Below are 26,887 nucleotides of genomic sequence, written 5' to 3'. Positions count from 1 at the left end.
TAGCCAGCAGTGCCCCCCCTAGTACATTGGTAGCCAGCAGTGCCCCCCCTAGTACATTGGTAGCCAGCAGTGCCCCCCCTAGTACATTGGTAGCCAGCAGTGCCCCCCTAGTACATTGGTAGCCAGCAGTGCCCCCCCTAGTATATTGGTAGCCAGCAGGGCCCCCCCAGTACATTGGTAGCCAGCAGGGCCCCCCAGTACATTGGTAGCCAGCAGGGCCCCCCTAATACATTGGTAGCCAGCAGTGCCCCCCCTAATACATTGGTAGCCAGCAGTGCCCCCCCAGTACATTGGTAGCCAGCAAACCCCCCCTAGTACATTGGTAGCCAGCAGGGCCCCCCCTAATACATTGGTAGTCAGCAAACCCCCCTAGTACATTGGTAGTCAGCAAACCCCCCTAGTACATTGGTAGCCAGCAAACCCCCCCTAGTACATTGGTAGCCAGCACAGCACAATCCTCCGGTGACGGCTCCTCGACAACGGCTCCTCCGGCGAGGTCCTTCGTTCCCAACAGCACTGCACTTCTGAGTGCCGAACGACGCCAGGCCCTTTTATAAGGTTGCGGCCGTGCGTACTGACGTGCATGTACGCACGGGGCGCGACCAATAGGATCGCCCGCTGACCACCAACAACAGGGCCCGGAACAGATTAAAGGGGGCCCGAGCTAAGAAAACTGTAGCAGCGCCGGGCCCCCTTTTAAAGTTAAAATCGTCTGGGCCCGGGACGGCTGTACCCCCTGTGCCGCCCTGATGGCGGCCCTGACCATAATATGCAGATCACTGGAGCCCCTTTCTATTTGATGGCACCCAGGGGGCCCAGGTGACCTGTAGGCTGATATGGATGACAGCCCCATGATTACTTATGGTGGCCCTAACTGTTAGGGTTGGAACTAGGGGTAGGCAGAAGGGGCACCTGCCTACGGATAGGCAGAAGAGGTACCTTTCTGGCGCCCCACCCCCCATTGTTGCACCCTAGGCAGGTGCCCCTTCTGCCTACCCCTAGTTCCAACCCTAACAGTTAGGGCCACCATAAGTAATCATGGGGCTGTCACCCATATTAGCCTACAGGCCACCTGGGTGCCATCAAATAGAAAGTTGCCCCCGCTGCTTGGCCTTGCGTGACACGGGCAATGACTCTCCTGCCCGCGATGGCATTGCCACATGCATGTGAGGGGGGGGGTGCAGCGGGCGAGGTGAACAAAACAAAGCACTGCATATGCCTTCCCAATGATGATTCACTTTATTGCAGTTGGAAGCCATTTTGGGGATATTAGTCGCCCAGGGTAGCCAAGATTTACTGCAAGAAACTAATCTCCCCATAGGCCACGATTAATCAGCCACAACAAATCTCCTATATTGCAGGCAACACCAAATGCTTGCAAAAAATAGTGGGAAGGCATTTGGAGGCATCCCACCTGCGATAAGGTAAATTTCCAGAGGGAAAACATATGCATCCTTTGGCTTTTGCTTGCAAGGCAACTTCTACAAGTTGAAGTGACAAATATGTTTTCCCACAGGTGATCTACATTATCGAAGGTGGGAACGCATTTGGAGATTTTACACCCACAGTACAGGAGATTTAACAGAGGAAGTGTTTCCACTTTTTTACTTGCCTCATACTGACAGTACTTTGGAAAATATACTGTCAGTTTGGTTTCCATTTCTTTTTATGAATTCTACTAGTTTGAAGGGCACATTTATTTCCCTGGTTATTTTGTTTCTATCGTTTCTTCTAACTCAGCTAAGCTACAAGCGCAGTATCCTGCAGGTGTTCTGGAGGGCCTGTAGATGGGGCTGTTGAGCAGTGGATGAATGAATGCGGGTGGAGGCTTAGGGCTTGGGCTCTTGTGACGGACAGGTGGGACTATAGACACAGGCTCTCTGGGCTGCTATAGTGAATGGAGTGCAGTTATAACATGCACAGTTATGAGGTTGTACTGGAACGCCCTCATGGAGTGAATACAAAGAACCTTTCTGCATGTGCCTGCTCTTACATGACTGCATTTCCCTTAACCGCCGCCTCACACACAACTTTTTGGGCAGCTCCACGTTCTGCACTGCTGTTCAGTCTCAGCTGAGACACCGCACTGATCCACTGCTGGGAGCTGCCTCATGAACTGCCTTGTTGCGCTCTTCTTCCAGCTGTGTGGCATTGGATCATTTCCTCCAAGTTCCAGAGCGTATCAAAAAGGATTTGCGGCTTGCACTGAGTTTATTGCGCCAGGTAAGGCTATTATTATGCCTTGAAAGCACATGGGACTTGGAAGGAAGAGAGCTGTTCAGATGGGAGATATACTTAGGGTGCCTGTTTGGATTATTAACAAGGGATGGGATAAACATAAAGGCATAAGTCTACAAACAGTTATTAGTACACGAGTGATTAGGCCGGCAGCATACAGGGCATACAATATTTAAGCAGTATATTCCCTGTTTTAGCAGAGGTGTTAATCCCTGTTTTCACTTGCCATTAGAAAGTACAGCATGAAGATACAGTGTATACTGTGTACACTTTTTTTTCTTTGTATTTGTATTGTTTCTTTTAGGCAGTAGGGGATCATGTTTTGTGCTTCTGACAAGGTTAATTGTGTCACACAGAACTAAATGCACCCTGATGGGTTCTGGTACCTGTGTCAGACAGAAATAAGTATGCTTCAGTTTAACTGAAACTGATATAGCTGCATCCTGATCTAGCGAGGGAATTAGGCATGTGAATGTTTTGTAACCAACATAAAGATGCATTACAAAGCTGCATTAGGTGCAGAGAGTATTTATTCAATAAAAGTAATTAAATGCAGGGATTAGGGTGTCAGTGATGTGGATTATATTCAGAGAAATTGGGACTTTAATTCATAAAATGTTGATTAATGATGTTTCAGCCACATGTCCTTTTCTAACTAAAACTAAGTTCAATTACATAGTAACATACATAGTTACATTGGGTTGAAAAAAGACCAGTCCATCAAGTTCAACCCTTCCAAGTAAACCCAGCACACACAAACCTATACTGACATACTCACATACATAAACTGTATATACAAACATTATTACTAACATTGGATACATTGCTTGTTCAAGAACTCATCCAGGCCCCTCTTAAAGGCATTAACAGAATCTGCTATTACAAGATCAATAGGAAGGGCACAACCTCACTGCCCTCCTCAAAACATAAGAGGCACTTGCTGGATGCAAAATGTACAGGTAATACAGTTACCAATATGAATACTGTGCATAATGTGGCAATAGGCAGTCTTTATGCTGACAGGGTACCAGCATGAATTTACATTATATATGTCTAGAGGTATCATGCATTATTTAATATTTGTGCTCAGGAGTAGTAACAGCTATTAGTTGTACTCCACCTGGAAACATGGTATGAAAACAAACCCACACAGCCCAGGAAAGTGTCATGAGACGTTCTTCACATCTTTATAAACAACGATTCATAACAGCCCGACAGCCGAAGGCTGAATGTGTTACCACACAACCAATGAACACTATCGCTGTCTATGATATTTAAACAAGCCCCAAAAGAACTTCCTGTTTCCAAGATGGCAGCTTACTTCTACATCAACTAACAGATGTGACAGAGAAGTTGCTCCATCTGAACAAAAAATGGCTTATTTCATCATTTTTGTACGCCACAGTTACAATTCCTCTTTCGTGGCTTAGCCACTTCAGTATTCTACACCTGGGCAACTTGCAGAAATTACAGAGTTACTGCCGCTGGCAAATATATTCTTTCAAATAAAGCTGAATGTGTTGTGCTGTTAGTTTTCTTTGTCAGTGACTTCTATATTGTATGTTTAATAACTGTAAGCATTGTGGCACATGGGGCTTATTGTTTATATTGTTGGGGCATATTGTTTATAACTGCACGCTGAGTGTGCAAATATATGTTGCTTTTTATTGCATTTCTTTTTAAACACAAGTATATTTTTGCAAGTTCCAAACCTAACCTTTTTTCTATTGTCTCTTGAACATGCAACAAGTGCAAGAAAATGCAGCATGTTGTGTATATAAAAAATACAAATGCGCTGAAAGCAACTATGAATGCTTGTGAGTGGAACCAGGCAGAATATAATGGAATCATTTAACAGATGTCTTTAGGTGTGCTCAAACCTGAGTCTCAAACCATACAATTAAAGATCCACTTGTTTGGCAATGTTGCCCTGCATGTCTGTGGTGCCTGGTTCAGTAAGGACCACATCAGTTTTCAGATACAGACTTCAAACCTGCGCTAAAAGCTATCTGGCCAATTTTCAGCCATATACCTGCTGAGCAGCCCATCAAAGTCATATGGGCCATTAAGATACTGACAGTCTGGAGGGCCCAAGTAACAGCTTTTACTGGTCTGTGCGTGCCTAGCTTCAGAGATTTAATTTAATACATTAATGTTGGATTGGTCCACAGTTAATAGGGAGTGAGAGGGTGTATAAACCTAGCATGTACGTGAAAAAATACCAGCTATTCATATTAATCTCACTGCTGTATATAGATAGTAAATAGGCCAATAGATATTTACAGCTATTAAAAAAACCAGCACAGAAGCCACTGACAGAAACCTTTACCATGGGACAAGGTTACCATGTCCAGACGACTGCCTTCTAGCTATTGTTGAAATTAGAGGAATCTGTAAGTAAGCAGCATATTTAAATAGTATGTTTCTAGGACCAAATTCATGGTAGCTTAGGGCATTCTAAACAGATATGACTTAAATATGATTTTGAAGCTGTCATTGTGGGACTCTCAAACATGTAAAGACATGGAAATGTGTAAATTAAATAAAGCATTCTGCGCTAAATAACCCAGGTCTGTATCAATGCATAAATTAAAGACACCATCAAGAAATATGGTGGGTTCTGTTTGCCTTTAAATTAATATGGCATGTATTTGGCATTGACTAAAAACTTTTTTTCTAAAGTTGGCTACACTGTGGGGGTTATGGAAAAAACAGAGTAAAGTAGAACTGAAGTAAAAGAATGATGGTGTAAAAGATACAAAAAAGAATGGCAAATTCATAAATGTCACCTTGTTCTTCCTGGGATGGAACTGGACAATCATGAGCCAAAGACATGAGAAGGGTTGGCATCTGGCTGGTACTCTACCGGCCCACCAGGTAAAATAGGTACATGAGGGCTTTGTTAATTATATGCAACATATTTTTAGAAAAAAAGTTGCTTCTATCATTGAGGCAACTTACAAAGAACACATAGCTACCATGGGAACTGGCTTGAAACTTGCATGCAATTATTTAGTTTTCCAGTTAAATAAAATCTTAAAGCAACCTCTGCATACAACATGTTGAAAATCCCTCATTTAAAAACACAAAATTAAACATGCAGGTACATGACAAGATTTCCTAGATTTACTTTCTTGAACCTTTAAATACCCTGCAGGCCCCGACATGTTCTATGTATAGTACATTAGTGATTTTATGTTTCTATGGTAAGTGGCATTTTCAGATATTCCATCTGTATATGACACCATAATATTCTTGCTGTCTGTAATTTTAACACACACCGATCTATCATGCCAAGTTCTTACCCAAGTTGGCAAGCAAGGAATCTGTACAATGCAGAAAGGGTTTCACAAAAATGAACAGGGCCTGGAGTCAAAATGTAAAGTTTAGGCAGAATGCCCAGCCCTGCTTGCCTTTCTGCTTCTTGCAAACCATACCATTATTCAGAACAGACCTTCTAGCTGACTAAAGCGGAAATATATGCAGCATCAAGGACTGGGTCTAGTGCAACAGCCTAAAGGACAGTTACAGTAAGAATTGCAGTGAGTGCCTGTTGATGCACCTTGATTCTTGGTGAGGGTCAATTAAGGTGAGGTGTAGGAGTAATCAAATATCTACTGCTTTAGATAGTCTTGAAATTATGGTTGAATGGTTATTACTGCAATGTCTTTATGTATTTATAACTTTATAAGCTCAAAAATGTCTGAATGGTACTGCTTTCTGAGGTATGTAGTTTGCCAGATTCTGTAGAAATATATACAGCTCTTATGTTTCATAAACTTGAAGGACATGTAACCCCCCCCCCAAAAAAAAAAAAAAATCTGTGAACAGCCTCATTGAAATCTTTACACTTGGTACTCTGGTTGTTCAAAAGGTTAATAGTAAGGCTGCAGCATCCCCTTAATAACTTAGAATTCCTTTTCCTCCTCTAACCCATTTGCTTTGGCTGTTGGCTTCTGGGCATGCTCATTCCTGAATCTTCTTAGCTTATATTATTAAACACACCCATTCCAGTCTATCTACCAATGAAGACATGACATTACTGGTTCCCATAGAAACTCTGCTCTAACTGACTGCTAATATTTTTTCTTCTAACCTCCTCTCCTTAGCTCAGTTTAACAATTACAGTACTCAATCTAAGCAGGACCAAAGTAAGTCCTGCCTGTGTGAGCCTGCATTCTTGATTGCATGAACTTTACACTGAATAAGGGTCTTTGCAGACAGGTGCTGTTGATGTCACTGATGATGTGTCAGAGGGAAAATGAGTTACAGCTGCTATTTGTGTTGGGATAATGTAAGTCTTCTGGTGAACAGAGGGGATACACACAGTACCAATAATGCCTGTTGGGTGGGGGAGATGTGCCCAACTTATGTAGATGGTAGAAAAATGTAGGGTTTACATGTCAGTCAGCCAAGTTCATCTCTTAAATCTGTATTAATAGGCCTAATAGCTATAATAAAGGGGATGTCCAACAAAAACGTTTTTTGTACATTGAAAGAAAATGTCATTCTAAGCACTGCTCCAGTACACATTAATAAAATATGTTCAGTGATTCTAAAGTTATCTTTAAATGCAACAAAAGCAGTTGTCTCTTACAACCACAACTGTACTACTATGTTTAGGTCAGTATGTTGGCCCCTGTACTGGTTATGTATAGGATAGAAAAAAAGATGTTTATACAGGTATAGGATCTATTGTCCAGAATGTTTAGGTGGGTTTTCCGAATAAGCAATCTTTCTGTAATTTGAATCTCCATGCCATAAAAATCATTTAAACTTTAAATAAACCCAATAGGATTTTTTTGCCACCAATATGCAGCTAAAATGGACACTATGGAGAGGGCCTTATAATTTGGAGCTTTCCGGAAAACTGGTTTCTGATTAAGGGATCCCATACTTGTAATATGAGAAAAGGGATGACAAACATGTATGGTGTAGTTTAAATGAGCAAAAACATGGAAAACTTAAACCTTTCTTAAACCTTTGTAACCTAGCTGTCTCATGACAGGAAATGGATGCATTTATTTTTCAGGTCGAGCTACAGCAGTTTAGAGAAATGAATGGGTGAGGTTGGCTAAATTAGGGACAGGGCGTCACAAATAGAGTACGGAAGTGACACTGTCGGAATCTAGCTGATAAAGAGCCCTTAATATAAACAATGGGAAACAGATGGGAAACTGTAGGGTCGCTTGTTCTGTTTTGTTCAATGTTCCCCTCATTAATAGTTTAGAACATTTCCATTCAAATATTATGATATCTGTGTGATAGAGTATATGATGTTGCAGAGCTAAATCCATAATGACCAGTAGAGACAACATGTTCCCATTATTCTGATGCCATATTTATATGAACTGCATAATAAATTAAGGCTGAAGCATAATGGTACAGGCTGACTCTGGCCTGCAAAAATGTTTTTAATAGCATGAACTTAATAGGTATGTATACTAGGTATGTGGAGAATTGCTTGTTACAAGAGTTGCAAGATCTCCTGTCAGAGCCTCCCGTCAGGCTGGTAGAAAAACCCCTTTACAGTTTTTGATTGGGCTGTTGAAGGGGAACAGAAAAACTGACTGTTTTTCCAGTGACACCTATAAACACTACAGTTGCTTTTGATGTCACACATAGTACTGGCAGCACACTTAACTCCTATTGGCTGTGTCTCCTGTCAGTCTGACATTGATTCCTGTGCCTGTGACAGAGTCCGGTTGCAAACATTTCTATTCCCTTTAATACTAGCAATATATGAAATCAACGTGCTTTATAACTGGTTGATAATATGTCCAGATGCAGTTTAGGGACTGATTTATGAAAGATTACATATTTTAAAAGTTTGCTGTCAACAAAAAATGTGGTTACTTAAAGAAATACTGTCATGGGGAAAAAATGTTTTTTTTTTCAAAAACAGATTTTTTATATTTAATTTTGAAATTTCACATGGGTATAGCTATATTCCTCATTTCCCAGGGTGCCACAGCCATGTGACCTGTGCTCTTAAAAACCTCAGTCACACTTTACTGCTGAGCTGCAAATTGTAGTGATATCCCCCCCTCTTAGCAGCCAATCAGTAGAACAATGGGAAGGTAGCAAGATAGCAACTCCCAGTAGATATCAGATTAGCACTCAATAGTAATAAATCCAAGTCCAGCTTGGGACTCCTCCTGTTACATGGGAGTAGGAGAAACAATAGGTTACCTGAAAGCAGTTCTAATGTGTAGCGCTGGCTCCTTCTGAAAGCTCAAAATCAAGGACAATGCACTGAGAATGGCTGCCTACACACCAATATTACAGCAAAAAAAAATACATTAGTTAGTTGAAGAAATTTTTTTTAAATAGTAGAGTGAATTATTTGCTATATAAACAGTGTAATTTAGAAATAAGTATACCATAACAATCTTGACAGTATCCCTTTAATCAGATCAAGATCGTCTTTTTACAGGAATTTTTTAGGTGGGAAAAATTTGGCAGGTCAAACATAGTTACATCGTTACATAGTTACAGGGTTGAAAAAAGACCAGAGACCATGACGTTCAACCCTTCCAAGTAAACCCAGCACACACAAACCTATACTGACCTATCTATACACTCACACACATAAACTATAAATACCAACATCAGTTGTAACTGTAGATATTAGTATCACAATAGCCTTGGATACTATGCTTGTTCAAGAACTCATCTAGGCCCCTCTTAAAGGCACAACATCTGCCATCACAACATCACTAGGAAGGGCATTCCACAACCTCACTGCCCTCACCGTGAAAAACCATTTACGCTGCTTCAAATGTAAGCTCCATTCCTCTAATCTAAAGGGGTGCCCTCTGGTCCGCTGATCATTTTTATGGGAAAAAATCTGCCTATAATCCCCTCTAATGTACTTGTACAGAGTAATCATGTCCCCTCGCAAGCGCCTCTTTTCCAGAGAAAACAACCCCAACCTCGACAGTCTAACCTCATAGTTTAAATCTTCCATCCAATTTATAGTTCTGCAGTCCTGCAGACTAGCAGTCCACATAGGGCTACAAAATAACCAATCACTCTCCTTATTTGACATCCCCAAATAACTTTTGTCATGCTTTTGTGGCTCACCAACACTTTTTAAATCTGTGTGTGGCTCACAAGTAAAGGTTGGGGAACCCTGATGTAAACCCTCTATAACACCTGGACTCTGGGGTTTTGTTTTTTTTTTTTGTCTTTGGGGCATACTTTCTATGAATCATATGACTTGCATAATTGATAAAGGAGCTGTGGAATTTAGTGAATGCAGACACAGTGCTTTTAAAGGCCTTTATTCATCTAAGATCTCCTGCAGTAATATATATCAATATATATATATATATATATCAGGGAAAAGAACTGGCTTCCAAAGTACGTTAGAGAGAGTAATGGATACATTTAGTTATATCTTTCTGAGTTTTTTATATCTCCTTTTAATATTGGCTGCATGTGGTGTTCTAGGCATACCATATGTGTATGGTTACTGTAATTGCCCAGATGTTCTACAGCTCTAAAAAGGTAATGATCCAATCCTTCAATCTTATCCTCAGTAGCTCCCATCTTTTAAAGCCAATGGCATTGCACATGCTCAGAGTGGGCTCCTGTTGGGAAACAACATTTTGTGGTTGTCAGAAATCTTTACAAAAGCGTTATAGAAGGCTAATTATTAACCAGTTCTGACTGAGAATTTTTCTATGCTGCCATGTAATATGAATCTACATTAAAAACTGTATTGTGAATTTTATTTTATTTATATAATGTATATATGATTTGGATATGATTAGTTTACAACAGCCCAGGGCACCTTTTGTGACACAGCAGAACAAAAGTTGGTAAGCTACTGAGGTCCAACTTCTGACACACAGATTTTACCCTTAAAGGACTGTGAGTACTTTGGACTGACACAGAACCCCAAAACAGCCGTGTTGGAACTAGGGGTAGGCAAAAGAAGCACATTTCTGGGGCACAATGGTGGTGGTGGGGGGAATGAAGGGCATGAACCTCTTCTGCCTGCCTTCTCTTAGTTTCGCCCCTCCTGAAGTCCTGATGCTTCTGTGTCTTAGTCAAAAGCAGAGTGGGTGGCTAGGAGATGAGTGGGAGGCAGATTTGAGTTTGGAGCAGGGTAAGCCTGGGGCAGCCTTAGGTTTGGTGCTGCCACAGCAAAAAGAGTTTCCTATGTTTTTTATTTTAGTTTTCCTTTATTTGTGCTAAATGAGCATACAGAGTTAGTGCACAAAAAGTAATGAACACCCTTACCTTCCTGAATGAGCTCAGGGAATACTGCATTTAAGTATATACTATTTTTCTTACATTTTTATTCCATTGTAAATTATGTGTAGCATGACACGTTCCATAATAAATAAAAAAAAAAAAATGTTTGATTCTTTGCCATAGTTTACTTCTATAGTGCAGATCTGCTCTGTTAAAAAAAATCATTTTTATTGAAAATGTTATAAAGTTTACATTATACCATAGACCATGGCCGCTTTATGATAACAGATAAGAGAAAAAAATGGGGGAGGGGGGTTGAATAACACGTGTTGATATTTTGTTATGTCTGCAAGTCTGCCATCTAGGTTTAAAAGAGCCTGCACTGGATCACATCCTAGTGTTAATCTAAAATAAGGAAAAGAAGACATAATCCAACCTAATCTGAAATGGTACATAGAGCCAGGTTGCAAACAATCTCTGAAGCAATTAGGGTTGGCAATCTCTAAATATTTAACTTCTTTTTAAGGATTAAGTACCACCCTAATAAAACCTTGTATTAATCTTCTAGTAAGATCATGTTAGTAAAGCTTTAGATATATTTTTCTCTATAATAATAAGACACTACCTTGTACCTGATAATAACTAAGATAGCCTAATGGATACTGATGGCAAAACAATCATTTTTATAAAGTAGAATGAAAGCTCTAAAGAAGTAGGGAAGAAATGTTGTACATTGTGTTTGGGCTTCTCTGCCAGCTCAAGGCAACCACAGCCCTTCTTTTCTGCTGATTTACTGCACATACTGCTGTCCCGATACTGACCTTAGGGACCGACTCACAATATACTTACCCTCTCTCTCTCTAATATAAATGTCACATATACAGCTTATTAGTAAATAATACATATTGTTAGTACATGACAGCAGGGCCACTTTAAGGTACCAGCGGACCAACATTTCATTGGTGGGCTCCCATTGCCCCAATTTGTGACAGAATACATTTCAAGCATGCGAGGATCAATATAGCAGACAGTGAAGAAATGGTTTGAGCTTAATTAGACACGAACCCCAGGTGTGCCTCCCTGGACACACAGCCTTGGGAGCATAAAAAAAGGTAAAATGGTGGTGCCACAAGAAGAAAGACAAAACAATTATAAGAATCACACTGTAGCTTTTTCAGTTGATTAAAACAAGGGGTCTTTTAAAAGATGCTTCTGCCAAAAGTTATAACAGTTTATCCAAGGTGTGTTAATGGGGCCTGGGCAAATGCCCCTTTTGCCCCCTGTTTTTTTAAAACTGCCCTGTATGACAGCTCTGAAAGAACTGCAATAATATCATCAGCCCTGTCACATCAGCTTCTATGAGGCGAACCTAATTTTCTGCTAATTGCCATGACCCCTAAGCTTAGCTTCTAAACAGCTGTGCAGAGCACACCGAGCATATGTGTGTCACTGACACTTCCAAGATGGTGAACTCCTTTGACAACATTGAAGTCTTTAATCATTACTGCTATAGAGATGATGAACAATTGGGCTGGTATAGTAAGTTGAGTACAGGTATGGGACCCATTATCCAGAATGCTTGGGACCTGGGGATTTCCAAATAAGGGATTCTTTCTGTAATTCGGATCTCCTATCTAAAGTCTGCTAAAAATATTATTTAAACAGTAATTAAACCCAATAGGATTGTTATGCCTCCAATAAGGATTAATTATATCTTTAGTTGGGATCAAGTACAAGCTACTGTATTATTTTTCCGGAGAAAAAGGAAATCATTTTTAAAAATGTGAATTATTTGATTAATATGGAGTCTATGGGAGATGGCCTTTCCGTTCAGAACTTTCTGGATAATGGGTTTCCGGATAAGGGGTCGGATACCTGTATATCAAATATGGCATTTCTAGCCATATTCAATTTAAGGGTTTACCTTTCCTTTAATATTTAGATCCTTATCTAAATATTAAAGACCCTTATCTGGAGAACCCCAGAACCCAAGTATACCAGTTAATAGATCCCATGTTTAACACATACTGATAACACATAGGCTGTTTTTAGTATTGTTGACTTTGAAAACATTCTAGCTGTAGGGCATAATGTCAGGTACTTTCCATCTGTGTAGCGCTCTGTATTTCATCAGTCATTAGTAGAGGAAGGGCAGTACTGCAACGGTGTGCGTAAATGTGATTGAGACCTTAGATTATAAGCTGCACTTTTTAATGTGCTGCAGAATAGGTTGATGGTATTTAAATAAAGAACAGTAATAATGTTTGCATTGGGCCCACCAGGTAAAATGGCACTATGAGGCTGGACTTGAAATAGAGCCCTAAGTCTGTCGAAGGTCGCCACCTTTTTGTTGCTGAATATCTGACGGGATGGAGCCGATTACATCAGGTGCGGGATGATGGCATACCTCCCAACTGTCCTGATTTTCGTGGGAACGCTAAAAAAAAGATAAAATGTTTCTCAAACTTAATTTAAAAAGTAGCTTTTAGCCCAGAGCCCAGAGACCATGGGAGTGGTATTTAGGGGGTGTAGCCACAAAATGGGCGTGGTCAAAAACATTTGCCCGCGGTACGGACAGAATTTCTTTTTGTCCCTCTTAAAATTTTTCAAATGTTGGGTGGTATGTGATGGCATTCAGGAGGCAGGTGCGGGGTTATGATGCAGCAGCTGTGGCTGACCAGCGCATTGATCAGTTTTGGTGTCCTGTCTAGATTTCAGATTTTCCACTTTTTCAAGTGGAGTGCATGGCTTCAAGACCTTACCTCACAGTCAAAAATGCAAACTAAGATCTCTTTAGTGAGCACCAGGGTCCTAGAGCAAATGTCCTTTTTCTCCTGTTCTAAAGTGGAGCCTACCAGTGAATGGTGATTGTTGACAATGTGTTGCAAGTCGCATATTGTACTGCTTAGTATTATGGGGAACAGTTGGTCACATTTGTAGTGGGATTTACCGTTGTTTCCCCGGTCTGTAACTAGCCTTAAAAGCAATTTTATGCTTGCACTAATTGTGAAGAGAATACAAGATCCTTTGCTATTTACTTTTTTGTTAAATCTGTGACTTAAGGAAATTTATGCTGAAATTTGTACATAACATACGTGATAACAGGAACACAATCTGTGTTGAGCTCTCTGCAATATAATTACAGTTCTTCCAGTTCTTCATCTCTTGTTAGTGGCTTGCAGTGCATTACAGAGCTTCCTGAGAGTGCCATGTAATTATAGTGGACAGCAATGTATGTGGACTAATGCCACGTAACCTAGTGTGTGATTCATTTACCGGTAATGTTTAACCATTGTGCCACATGATATAATAGAAATGGATACCATTTGGAATGCTCCACCCTCGTTTTTGAAACTTAACACGGTACTGTTTTTCAGCGCCACTGAATCCTTTTTTCCTTCATTATCAGGTGTCATGTGTTTTTCTTCTGGTCAATGTCTCAATGGTTTAAATTACTTGCGTAATCCTGTAATTAGGTTGGTGGGACTTGGTAATACTGTGACTACTTAAGATATAATTAATTTTTTTTGTTGTCCTTTATAAGGCTAAAGAAAATTTCTGTATATATTTGAAGGAAAATGGATATTGAATTCTGATACCAATAATTTCTTTACTTAAAGTGCTCGGTAATAATATTTTCTCTGTGTCCTAAAGGGAATAGGTGTTTGGGGTCAAAACAATGACTTACCAAACTGATACATGTTCTGGGGCTTTTTAGATATTGGAAGCACTGAAATTCTACTAGACAAGTTCTTGGTCTTTCTCCTATATGTTCACTCTTGTCTGCTGTCTCTGCACAGGACTTCATACTAATAGTCAAATGACTGGATCACCCTAATTTTGTGTCGTTATTTGGTCAGCCAGATTAGAAAAGATCCCCTGTGACGTCCTTGGTAAACAAGCAGATCTATCCATTAATAACTAGCATTAGGTTTGGTTCAGTCACCCCTTTTAGTCAAATATATGGTCATACTTGGTTACATATACAGGTATTGGACCCCTTATTCGGAAACCCATTATTCAAATTACAGAAAGGCCATCTCCCATAGACTCCATTTTAATCAAATAATTTACATTTAAAAAAATGATTTCCTTTTTCTCTGTAATAATAAAACAGTACCTTGTACTTGATCCCAACTAAGATATAATTAATTCTTATTGGAGGAAAAACAATCCTATTGGGTTTAATTACTGTTTAATTAATTTTGTAAATTTTTTTATAGACTTAAGGTAGAAGATCTGAACTACAGAAAGACCCCTTATCCGGAAAACCCCAGGTCCCGAGCATTCTGGATAATGGGTCCCATACCTGTACTACATATAAAGCTAATGTAATTATTGTACATGTCGTGCTGGGGAACTCTGCCATATTTTGTCTTCCAGTTAACCTATGACTTGCCATTAAGTGTTCAGGCAGAATACTGTAATACACATAGCTGGTTGTGCAAAATGAAAAATTCTTTCGTTACTGACAGGATCTGGATAAAGAAGAGGATAGCTAATCTTTCTTTATTTTGTACAAATGTTCTTAGATGATCCCTGAGACTGAGTGTCATATTCCATGGTTAGCCTTGGAAAAGTGTCATGTTAAACTCATTAAAAGTAGCTACCAGCAAGTACAAAATGACATGTTTCTGTGTGTTATTTATAGTGGGCATGAAAGGGGGCCTTCTTCTTTAGAAACATTTTGGGTGTGGCTCCTAACCACATCTGGGAGTAGTTTGTGCAGTGGCTTACAACTAAAGATCTGTGAAAAGAAATAAATGAAAATGTGCATTTACACCCAAGGTAGCCATAAGGCGTTATAGCTGGGACTGCTGTTTGGTGCCCACAGAATCTTAGGCACAGGGGGCCCAGACAGAACAGTGTTGTTTTTTTTTGTTTTTTTTTTCCTTGCTGTAATATATGGATCCTACCGATCCTGGACATCAGGCATTATTTAGTGAATAATGTATCTCCTGTTGTAAAATATAAGGATGTTAAAGTCAAGGAGAAGTTCCATGACCATATTATATAGGTCATGAAACACCAAGGTGACTTCTAATATCTGTAACACTTGGTTGGCTATGATATGGCAAACCCAGGCTAGTGATAGGTATAGAGCATGTGTTACATGCGACCTTAATGCACAGGAGTGGGCCTCCGCTATATGGGAGGTATTATTGGAGTAGTTGAACTACAACTAGGTAGAGCTTGTGTGGTGCAGATGGAATAATGGACGCCAGAAAGGTTCTTGCTCATGAACTATAGTACAATTTATTGGACAAAGGCACAGCTTAATAGTGCAGCAGGGTTATACTCACAGACACAGCAGTATAGAACATGTGATCACCGTGGAAGATACAAAGGTGACACTTAGGCACAGAATAACCCACTTGGAGGATGCACAGAGGATTAGTTGACACCTGAGATATAGACCTTTCAGAAGGGAGTGTTCCGGCCGACTGTGGTCCAGGGGAGAGCTCCTAACACTGGTACCTGGCGTCTAATAAAACCGGTCCCTAAAGAACGACTACAGAGCCGGGGTGGACTAAACCCTTTTTACAACTCCTGGTTGGGGCTATTAACTGCCCTTGCTAAATAGGCTGACTACAATCACCTCTCCTAGAGGGTGCTATAATTAAAACTGTCTGCGCTGGCTAGTTCTCATTCACGGAGCCCTGTCCCCGACTTATCACTAGGGTAGGTGGTCCCCTAGGGTACAGATGGCTTCTGGGCCTATGTTCTGGTCCAGGCTCAGTTGGGATCTGTCCAGAACACAGCATGCAGCCAAGAGAGGAAGCCACTTCCTTGTGCAAGACACTATATAGTCTGCCAAGGGGAGTGGTCAACCTGGGCTAAACCTATAGGGGGTAGCCTAATAACTGTAATCTGAGTGTAGAGGGCTCTGCCCTATAACAGCACAGATTAAATAAAGATAGGGGATAACACCATAGGGAGCTTAACCCTATGGGTCCCTACATATCCTTTATATATTTCGACAGGAAGTACATTATATATTATAAAACAAAAGTGAGTCATGTGACAGAAATTACGTTACTGAGCACCAATTATAATTGATGGCACCATTTATAAGGAACAACTTACAGGATTGTCTTGTGTGTGTGTGTGTATATATATATATATATATATATATATATATATATATATATATATATATATATTGTGACATGCTGAATGCCTGTACATGCAATTTTGGGGGAATTAGCAATGGTAGGCAGGCAGGCAGGCATGCAGAGGATCTGGAGCATAGAGACAGGGACACCACATCTTCAGGCACAACACAGGTTTATTCAGGGCCAATTCTTCCCAACAGAAACATAAGACAGTTCATCAACATACAGTTCAGGGTTGTGATTTGTCCCTTCTTCAGGGTTCTCACCTTCCAGGGTTAGTTCCACGCTCTGGAACACTCAGGCTTCACATTAAGCCTTGCTGAACCCTCTCAGCACTCATCCATCTGGTCAGAACTCCCTCTGCTCCCTGCAGTGGCAGGTGGCACCCCCAGCTCCTCTGGGAGTTCCTGACACAGGCAGCCCTCCTGCTCTGTGCCCTGCTCTGAGAGTGACCTTCACACAGCCAAGGTTCAATTCCCCCTCTCTCTGTAAATCATACAGCCCTTTTATTGGCTGCTCACCTGCAGCCTAATCAGCCAGCTACCTACAGCTGGCCAAATCAAAACCTTAAAGGGAGATTTACTCCAACACAGCATTACCTGCTGTAAAACCAGGTATTTTACCTGGTGCGACTTGTATCCCACTATTAACACTGGTGGAAATACACCAAATAACGCTCTTTCCCATTGCATCTCTCACAATATATATAGCATGTATGTGTGTAGATGGTTATTCACAATATATCTAAATGAGTGCAATCCATGGCCTTTTTCATGATAATGTTTAGCCACTGTTTTTTATTTGTTTTCTGATCCTGGTATCCTGTACCAATGACTGACCAATTATTAGCCATGCTTAATCTTAGAGCTAAGTCTGCCTGGCCCACATAAGGAAACCCAAATAGGCGCACAAGTTGTACTGTGTCCTTTGGCCCATTTAGGGATGGACAAAATTCTCCTGGGGTCATATATTGACAAGAAATATAGCACATATAAAACAACCTGGTTTATCATTAGTTAACCAGGTAACGGAAGTTTGTTTATAATACTGTACTGGATCTCGTAATTTTCATCCCCTCTTGTAACCCATTAAGCTAATGCTCCACAGATAGAAATTGAGGGCGCGGACTTCCAAGGTAATTTTCTCAGAGATATTACCTGTGCCACGAGCAACGTTAAGAAGGCAGCGGGAGCTTAGGGCAGATTAATGCGTGGCTGAGAGACTGGTGCAGGAAGGAGGGCTTTGGGTTTCTGGAGAACTGGGCTGATTTCTCAAGTGGCTACAGGCTCTTTGCCAGGGATGGACTGCACCTCAATGATGATGGGGCAGCTGCTTTGGGGGAAAAGATGGCCTAGAGGGTTGGAGATTTTAAACTAGGAGTGGGGGGGGGGGAAGGGTGCAGCGGGTAATTCTGTGGTAGACAGGATAGATGAGGTAGTGGGCATAGTAAGGGAAAATGGGGGAGGAGACTTGCTTCGGGGTACTGATAATGGCAGGGAGGCCCATAAGTTGTTTACACATCATTCTCATGCTGGTACCAGTATTAAATGTATGTTTACCAATGCAAGGAGTCTGACTGGTAAAATGGGAGAGCTGGAGGTACTGGTGTTGGAGCGGAAATATGACGTAATTGGCGTAGTGAAACTTGGTTCAATGAGTCCCATGACTGGGCAGTTAATATTGGGGGTTATACATTGTTTCGGAGGGACAGGGGCAATAGAAAAGGAGGAGGAGTGTGTCTGTTCGTTAAGCAGGAATTAAAAGCAAATATTAAAGAGGAAGTGATGAGGGTAACAGAGGGAACTGAATCCTTATGGGTTGAGCTTCTCACAGATAATAAAGAAACTACCAAACTAATTGTAGGGGTATGCTATAGACCCCCTAATGTAAGTGAGGAGGAGGCTCAGCTCCTGTTGCAAATAGAAAAGGCTGCTAGTTTGGGGCAAGTGATAATAATGGGGGATTTTAATTATCCTGGTATTGACTGGAGCCATAGTACTGCCAGGACAGTAAATGGGAACAAGTTTATAAACAAGGTTTTGAGCTGTATTAAAAGGGGTATAGATTCACGGGAGGAGGGGGTTATTCTTCCCCTTTACAGAGGGCTGGTAAGGCCCCATCTAGAATATTCCGTTCAGTTTTGGTCTCCAGTGCTCAAACGAAAGTCTCAGTTATGAAGAAAGACTGGCCAAGTTGGGTCTGTTTATATTGGAGAAGAGGTGCTTAAGAGGTGACATGATAACTATGTATAAATATATAAGGGGATCATATAATAACCTTTCTAATGTTTTATTTACCAGTAGGTCCTTCCAACGGACACAAGGGCACCCTCTCCGTTTAGAAGAAGGGAGGTTCCATTTAAATATTCGGAAAGGATTTTTTACTGTGAGAGCTGTGAAGTTCTGGAATTCCCTCCCTGAATCAGTCGTACTGGCTGATACATTATATAACTTTAAGAAGGGGCTGGATGGATTCTTAGCAAGTGAGGGAATACAGGGTTATGGGAGATAGCTCTTAGTACAAGTGAGGGAATACAGGGGTATGAGAGATAGCTCTCAGTACAAGTGAGGGAATACAGGGTTATGGGGGATAGCTCTCAGTACAAGTGAGGGAATACAGGGGTATGGGAGATAGCTCTCAGTACAAGTGAGGGAATACAGGGTTATGGGAGATAGCTCTCAGTACAAGTGAGGGAATACAGGGTTATGGGAGATAGCTCTTAGTACAAATTGATCCAGGGACTGGTCCGATTGCCATCTTGGAGTCAGGAAGGAATTTTTTCCCCTCTGCGGCAAATTAGAGAGGCTTCAGATGGTGTTTTTTGCCTTCCTCTGGATCAACTATAAGTTAGGCAGGTTATATATAGGCATTATGGTTGAACGCGATGGACGTATGTCTTTTTTCAACCCAACTTACTATGTTACTATGTATGCCTTTCCACTGGCAGTTCACTTTGTTGCCGGTGGAAAGGCATTTTGGGGAGACTAATTGCCCAAGGTAAAAGATATTTATCACAGTCGACCAGGGCCATATGCTAATCTGCCTGGAAAGTTCTTCAGTTTCCCATCACCTCATGATAAGAACCTCTCCTTTATCTCACTAATCTGTTGTGTTGAATTGCTGAGCAAAGCCCTGCAAAAACTGTGATAGAGTGGGAGGATGACAACTGGTCGCATGTAGTAAAACATATGTAGATTACACACACTACATATAAGTTTTTACAAAACTCTGTCTGCAATTTCTTTATAAAACACAATCTATTATCTCAATATAAATGTACAAGCATACAGTGGGGCCATTTGTGTAAGGAGGTAAAGGCCAGGAAGGGTTTGGCTTGAAGTTACTCAAAATGCTTGTGAGTTTACCCTAGAGTTTGTTTACAAAAAGGTACAGCACAGTAATACATCTTTTGCAATAATGTCAGTACTGTTACCAGTTGAGGTTTTCATATGTGTTTCCACTTGTAAAACCTGGCAATTCCTTAAACATAACTATAAATTAAAGGGTATGATGATGTAAATAAAAAAAGCATTTGCCTCAAACAGTGTGGGTTTTTGTGCAAACTAGTGCAGGATTGGAAAAAATATCTTTTAAATTAATTCAGGGAAAATTGTTGCTGCCATTTGTGCTCACATTGCTGTGCATCAAGGCACATGGTTTCCCATCAACTCACCACTGAGAAAACGCAGACTGCAGCGGTCCCTGGAAAGTGCCTCTGGGGCCATGCGCCCATCCTGCTGCAGCCATAGAAAAACCTGCGTAGAAACTTTCCAGCTGTACATAAATTGCCTTAAAGCAGCACCTAACACAACACTTAATACATTCTGCCTCTCCCTTATACACATATTATATATCACTAAAGACATATTTATAGTTGGTGTATTAACAATCCCCTATGTATATTTTAGATGAAAGAAATTGTTCTTTTTATTCTGTGCCTTTATGTGGGTGTATTTTTTGGTACTCATATGACTTTCTTTTATTCCTTGCTGGTAAAGAACAATATCTGTAGTGGTTTTTCAGAATGAAAGAAGAAGTATCACACAATCTGTAATTCCCTGTTTGAAATATGAGCGTTTCCATTTATGCCACTCAAGCCTTGAGAGTGTTTAATAGGTTTGAGCGGAAGAATGGAGAGAGAAGTTTACTTATGTATATGGATTTTCTTACCCTACAAAATGTATGAGAAAAAAACTTTTAATATTTAACCTTGTGCAATAGCCAAATAATATTAAAAACAAATTCTAGTAATATGACAACTGTGTCCCTTTAAGACGTGTGTAATTTCTTCATAAGTCATAAAGTTGCACTTCTGTTTTCCTATTCTGTGTTAGTCAATGTATTTTATCAGTTGTAATAGAACAGGGTTACTGCTTCTGGTTTAAGCTGGCCATACGCATTTAGATTTTAGCCTTCTTCCGACGAACTTTCGGATATCGATCATATGTTTAAATGCAATGTTCTAAAACTAACATTCTGACTGAAATTGTAGGATAAAGTGCTAAAAATAGCAAATCAGGGGATGAAATAAACCTCTCTTAGCAATAGCGCACAAAGGCAAGGTGGTTTTCTTCACATTTGTATAAACTTCATGGTCTGAAATCCTCCAAAATATTAGTACGCAGTAGAAGTGAAAATATACTTCAAGAGCCAAAGAAAAATTACCCTAAAAGGGCCAGTCAAGGAAAGAATCAGACTATAGCTACATAACAGCTCTTATAAGGAATAAGAACTGGCCTGGTTTACATTTGCTTTAAACTGTATATGTTTAAATGCCCAGATTATATATACATGTGTGTGTGTCTCAAAGGAGACCAAAATGTTGGTACTTTAATAAAACTATATTATGCTCATTTGCTTTTTTTCTTTTGTACATGTTATGTTGCAATTTGCACCCAGACAATTTATCGTGCAAAGACAGTGCAACTAAAATATATAATTTTTATGGTAAGGTTTAAACAATCTTCTGTTGCCTCTTTTGTAACTAAAACAATTAAAAATCTGTCATTGTTGGGGTTATCTGGTTGCCTGGACAAGAGGAGACAATAAAGTGCAGAGCCTGAGGCCTGTAATTTGTTTTTGCTGGTTCAGAGCTTAGACACGTGTTCAGTTTGGCAGAGAAAATGTCAAGGTGGAGAAATGATATGGTAAAAAGTACAGTCATAATGGCATAATAATAAGGTCCTGATCAATAATAAACATTACATACTAATGCAAATAGATAGTATAGATTTTTTTTTTCATTGAATACATACTAGCCATCCTGTTTCCTATGTATAATATTTGTAATGTTTTCTTTCTTTTCCAAAAGTACCAGGTGTAAAATATGGCGGATCCCTCTCACCTCCTTAAACATAATGCCTCTGTGGACATTGATGATTCCCAAGGGGATGATGGCTCCAACCATAATGACAGTTTCCCACTATCATCTCTCGCAAACCTGTTTGAAAATGAGGAAAGTTCAGCACCCAATGAAGGGGTCCGAAGTCCCCAGGTTCCAGGAGATAATAAGCAGAACCTTAGAATAAGGTTTCAAGGACCTTTCAGAAAGGGTATATCCAACCCTATGGACCTTCTTGAATCCACCATTTATGAATCTTCTGCACCAAAAAAAGCACCCATGGACTCTTTGTTTGGTTATGAGACCTATCACCATCACCCTACAGAAAACAGGCGCAAGCGGAAGAAAATACTTTTAGAGTAAGTGCTGGCTTTTCATTTTTTTTTTAATTTAAGATTAATAATAATCAATGGCCTAGGAAGAAAACATTTGTATATTATTCTATCAGAATAGATGGAAATAAAATGCTCATATTACTCTACAAATGGTAGAGTAAAGACTAAACCAGTGATACATGAAATTAGACATTTTAAAGGTGAACTAAAACCTGTGATAAACCTATCCTTTTTAACATCTGTTCCTTTCATTATAATTTTGTGCTGCAAAGAGTCTTTAGTGTCTGTGTAATCCACAGGTTCACACCTGTTCTTCTTCATTGAGGTTCCATTACTGATGGTTTGACCCCTGTCTAAACAAGGATCAGACAAATCATTCAAGAATTATGTAGGTCCAGTCTTCAGTATTTAAGCTTTTCAAGTAAAGGCCTGAAGGCCAGAGAAGCAATTGTTAAAGACAGTGCTGTCCAACTGGTGGCCTGTGGTCCCCCATGAAAGTTTGGTTGCTGTGACTGCTTACCTTTGTGTAAGCTTTAAATGGTATCAGTGCTGAGATTAACTGGCCCCCTGCATTGTTAACATCTCAGATTCAGGCTGTAACCCCTGTATTGTTCACCTGTAAGACTTTTCATTGCTCTCACCCGTAAGACCCTGGATACCCTGTCTCCTGCTGTATTTTGCCTGTACCTCTCCTACTCTGTCTGTGTGTGCCATTCTCTTTCTGCCCTATGCTGTTTGTTTTTGCCATACTCTGCCTGCCCTATGTTTTCTGTATTTGCTATGTATGCTCTGCCTGTGGGAGGGAAGTCTGGTGGGGGTTTGCTAGAATTTGGAAATAATGATATGGCCCCTAAGGTGTGTAATTATGTGCTGGAGGTTGCTGAGAAGGAGGCATGTGGATTTAAGTGTATGCCATAATATGACTTCATGTACTTTTAAAGTGTTAAAAGTTATGGTCTTAAAAGTTCTTGTAATAGCATAGGTGTGGTTTAAAAAAAGGAGTGGTCAGCTTCTATTATCAGTCCTCCACCACGCTGATCAGAAAACTTTAAGACCTCGGTATCAAAAGTCAGACAACATTGGTTTAAGATATTTGTTTAATGCCATAACCATCCAGACCCCCTTGAATCATTCTGACCGAGATTGATTGCACTTAAATGCAAGGTGTAGAGCTGGAAAAAGTTATTCTTAGAGCTGGTTTACATCTCTCTTTGCATACAAACTCTATGCTGGCAGACCTACCACAGAGTATACTAATTGGTACAGGTACACAATGAAATAAGCCAAATTTGGCAGCATTGAAAGTGATAATAACTTTAAGCAGTGACTTTAAATGCTTACTATAATCATTTAGAACTTGTGTTAAATATATATATATTGAGAACTACAGACATTGCGTCTTACAATACATCATTTCTTGTAGGTGTAATGTGTAAACACCGTGAATGTTCTTTTCCTGCCTTATTGAGATCTAAATTGCCCTTTGTTGTGTTTTGTTCTTTTGCATTCTGGTGAACACAAAAGCAGTGTATGCATTTGCTCTGGCACTTCAGAGTTTTCCATTACCTGTCTAAATTATAAGTACTTATTGCTGAACACACTTGGGAGAGAAAAATAATCTATTTGTAGTTGCAGGGTCAGCACTTTTAAGCCTTTTTGCTGCTGAGTGCTTTGTGGTACAAATCACTACAGGCTACTTTGAAATCCAGCAAATATGTAAACATTCCAGGCTTCAAATCCATTAAAAGCAGCTTGCTGATAGTTCTTCCATATTTGCAAAACCATTTAGTGTACCAAGAACATAATTCATTTATTAATCTATATGGAAGGGGGGACCCTACAGGTTTGTTCTGTAAAGAAACAATACTGCGTTTCTAGTTATCTTAGACACTCTTCCTTGTGTTGACACTTTAAACAGCCTTGAATAGACAATTTATATACAGGGGTTTGTTTCATTTAGTTTCCCATTAACATACAGTAATACAAGACTTTATAGCTTGTTGAGTACACAGAAAAATTCTCTGAGCTCAGTTTATGCATGAGTGGGACTTGAAGGGGTTTTTACAAGAATATCTTGCTTAAGGAAAGCAAAATGGCTGGTTGAGCCAGGGTTAAGTTAATAAGTGTGATATTTCTGCCTCTTCTAATACTCAGATTTAGACCATAGTCTCACATGCAGAGGCAACACAAATCCATGAAACATTTCAGGAATGTACTGTCTCCTCCTGCACATACCTGCTTTATCCTCCTACAAATTTAGAATTAAGAATTTGCACCAAACGGCAAACGAAAAGACCATGTCTGCTTATAGATAAAGATTTATAATTATATATAGTATAGATACCCAAGCACACATTACATGTTTAAAATTCCACAATTACTTAGAAGAGTCATCCGTTGCAGTTTTTGTATAGTGCAATTTAACTCATTATTGCAACAGTTTTTATGCTTTTTTTCTATCTCGGCCCCCTATCTTTGGTGCTTAACATTTAGTCAGGCCCCCTATCCCATGGCACACGCATACATACAAGTATCACTTACCAGAAAGCTTTAAACAGGGGTACATAAAATCTACACTGTAATAAAAGCAATAGCAATAATGATAACATTGTAGCCTTAAATAGCAATAGTTTTTTTTGTTGTTGCCAGGGTTAGTAAACTGCATTTGAAGGTTGGAAAGAAGAAGAGAATGGCAAATAAAATGTAAAAAATGAAGACCAATTGAAAGTTTGCTAAGAATAGCAATACCCCTTTAATTTTAGTTTCAGCCAGAAAGTAGTTAGGAAGTCAAAATAAATGATGAATAGTAGAAGTCAATAGAAATGTCACAGTCAGTCTGTTTTTGGTTGCTGGGCTCAGGAACCCTGACAATCAGATCACATTTTTAGTTATGGTCTAGAAAGGCCTAACAGGGAGCTAGAAAATAAAAAAAAAAAAAAGTATTTAAAAGTTATTACAATACTAAAAAATACTGTGTTTTCCTTAAAGGCATCTCTTGACATTAACTGTATATATACACGGTAGAAATAAAAAAACCTTGGTCATCAAGGTAAATTATGTGTGAATACAATACAGAAATAGAATTGAACATTAAATCTGCCAAATAAAACTTATAAACCTTTGAAAAACAGAGGAAAAACTCCTCCTTTGGAGGAAAGGCAACACAATGTGGAGAAAAAAAACAGATGGACTGATCTGATTTGGTGCCATAAATAGAAGTTGGAAACGCTAATTAGTAACAGCTTAGTCAAGGCTTCTTGTGGCAAGGGCCTGAAGTACAGTGTACTAGAAACTGATAGTGTGTTTTGCCAGTGGTTTAGATAAATCCTGATAGGGCAATAGCAGAAAGTATTCTAAATTTCCTTCTGTCAGAAATTGCTCTTGCCTGCATTTTTTGGTGCATACATGATTTGGATTTAGCACTGGCAACAAAATGTTCCTTTGGCCATCACCCATACAGTGGGAAGAAAGTGGCCTGAAATACTGAGGTCAATCTAGGTTATGTTACATTTTACTGTAAAACTGACAGGTAGGTGTTACATTCCTGTACTGGGTATTCCTGCAGCCTTCCTAGTATTGCCAATGCAAACAGTATTGATCTCCTTGTTGATCGACAGAACGCATCCTACAAGTCAGATGAAATCACATGGGTCAAAATATAACGGGGAATAATCTCATGTTTAAAATACATGGAACATGGCATCCAATGTGACATGCCTGTGGTAATAGAATGCTGTATGCTGGTGTTGGAAAGAGTTTTTTCTCATTGAGGTACATTGCAGCTGTTGGGATCAGATTTTGTAGGATCCCACAAAATCTTATGCTGTTGCATGGTGTTGCTGACAAGATTTTGTTGGTCTGAGAAAATTTGACCCACAAAATCTGATTAACATTTCCTGTGTAGTTTAGCCTCTCTTGGTAAGGCTGTGAGAGAACTTTGGGGCATTTTACTTTTGCTTGTTTTTTTAATGTACAGCTGTACATTTTGCCAAGTCATAAACTCTTAACTTCTTGGTGATTAGGCTGCATCCCTTTTTGGTATATTATTTAATTACAATTAGATCTATGTGGAGAGATGCAGGGGCTTATGTTAAAGAATAAGGAAAGTAGGGCTTGTGGGAAATGATGGACTGAATAAGGATAGCAGCTGCAATGTAGTTGAAATTTAGCTGAAAATAAACTAGCAATTCAGTCTGAAATATTTGCTGACTATATAGGATATTTTTTTGCTTTTATAAAGGTACCTTTACTTCTTTAACAAGACAGAGAATCCTAGAGTTTTTGTACAAAAGGTCATTTGGGCAGGGCCCTCGTTACCTCTTGTACCTATTATTGGTGATCTGGATGTGCCAGCTGCTCTCTGTGACCTATTATTGGTTGCTTTGTATGTAATTCTGTATGTCCAATATATAAACCACTTATCATACAGTGTTGTGAATTAATTTGGCACTTTATAAATACATGTTGTTATTAATAAAAAATCTAAAATAACATTGAATAAGCAGAATCATATTCAAAACAAAAAGAAAATAATAGTCAGCTCTTAATATTAGCATTGGACAACTACAAAGAGAAGACTGAGTACATTAGTGCTGATATGTCACATTTTTACTTTATAGTAGGCTTATAATAACTTTTTTCTCTGAATATTG

The 26,887-nt window shown here is 39.6% G+C and overlaps 1 protein-coding gene across 1 annotated transcript in view; it reads left to right on the top strand.

Annotated features, from left to right (window-relative positions):
• Nucleotides 1-1,771: 1,771 nt before the first annotated feature.
• The window catches only part of trpv4 (transient receptor potential cation channel, subfamily V, member 4), a 73,309-nt gene continuing 48,193 nt past the window's right edge, over nt 1,772-26,887 (top strand). The window contains exons 1-2 of the mRNA XM_002932083.5: nt 1,772-2,223; nt 21,871-22,259. Of these exons, the coding sequence (XP_002932129.1) occupies nt 21,886-22,259 (374 nt within the window). The 5' untranslated portion in view covers nt 1,772-2,223; nt 21,871-21,885. The remainder of the gene's footprint in view (nt 2,224-21,870; nt 22,260-26,887) is intronic.

Source organism: Xenopus tropicalis, chromosome 1 (assembly GCF_000004195.4).
Source record: "Xenopus tropicalis strain Nigerian chromosome 1, UCB_Xtro_10.0, whole genome shotgun sequence".
In the NCBI taxonomy this organism is placed as follows: Eukaryota; Metazoa; Chordata; class Amphibia; order Anura; family Pipidae; genus Xenopus; species Xenopus tropicalis.
This window is presented reverse-complemented; position numbering and strand designations above follow the sequence as displayed.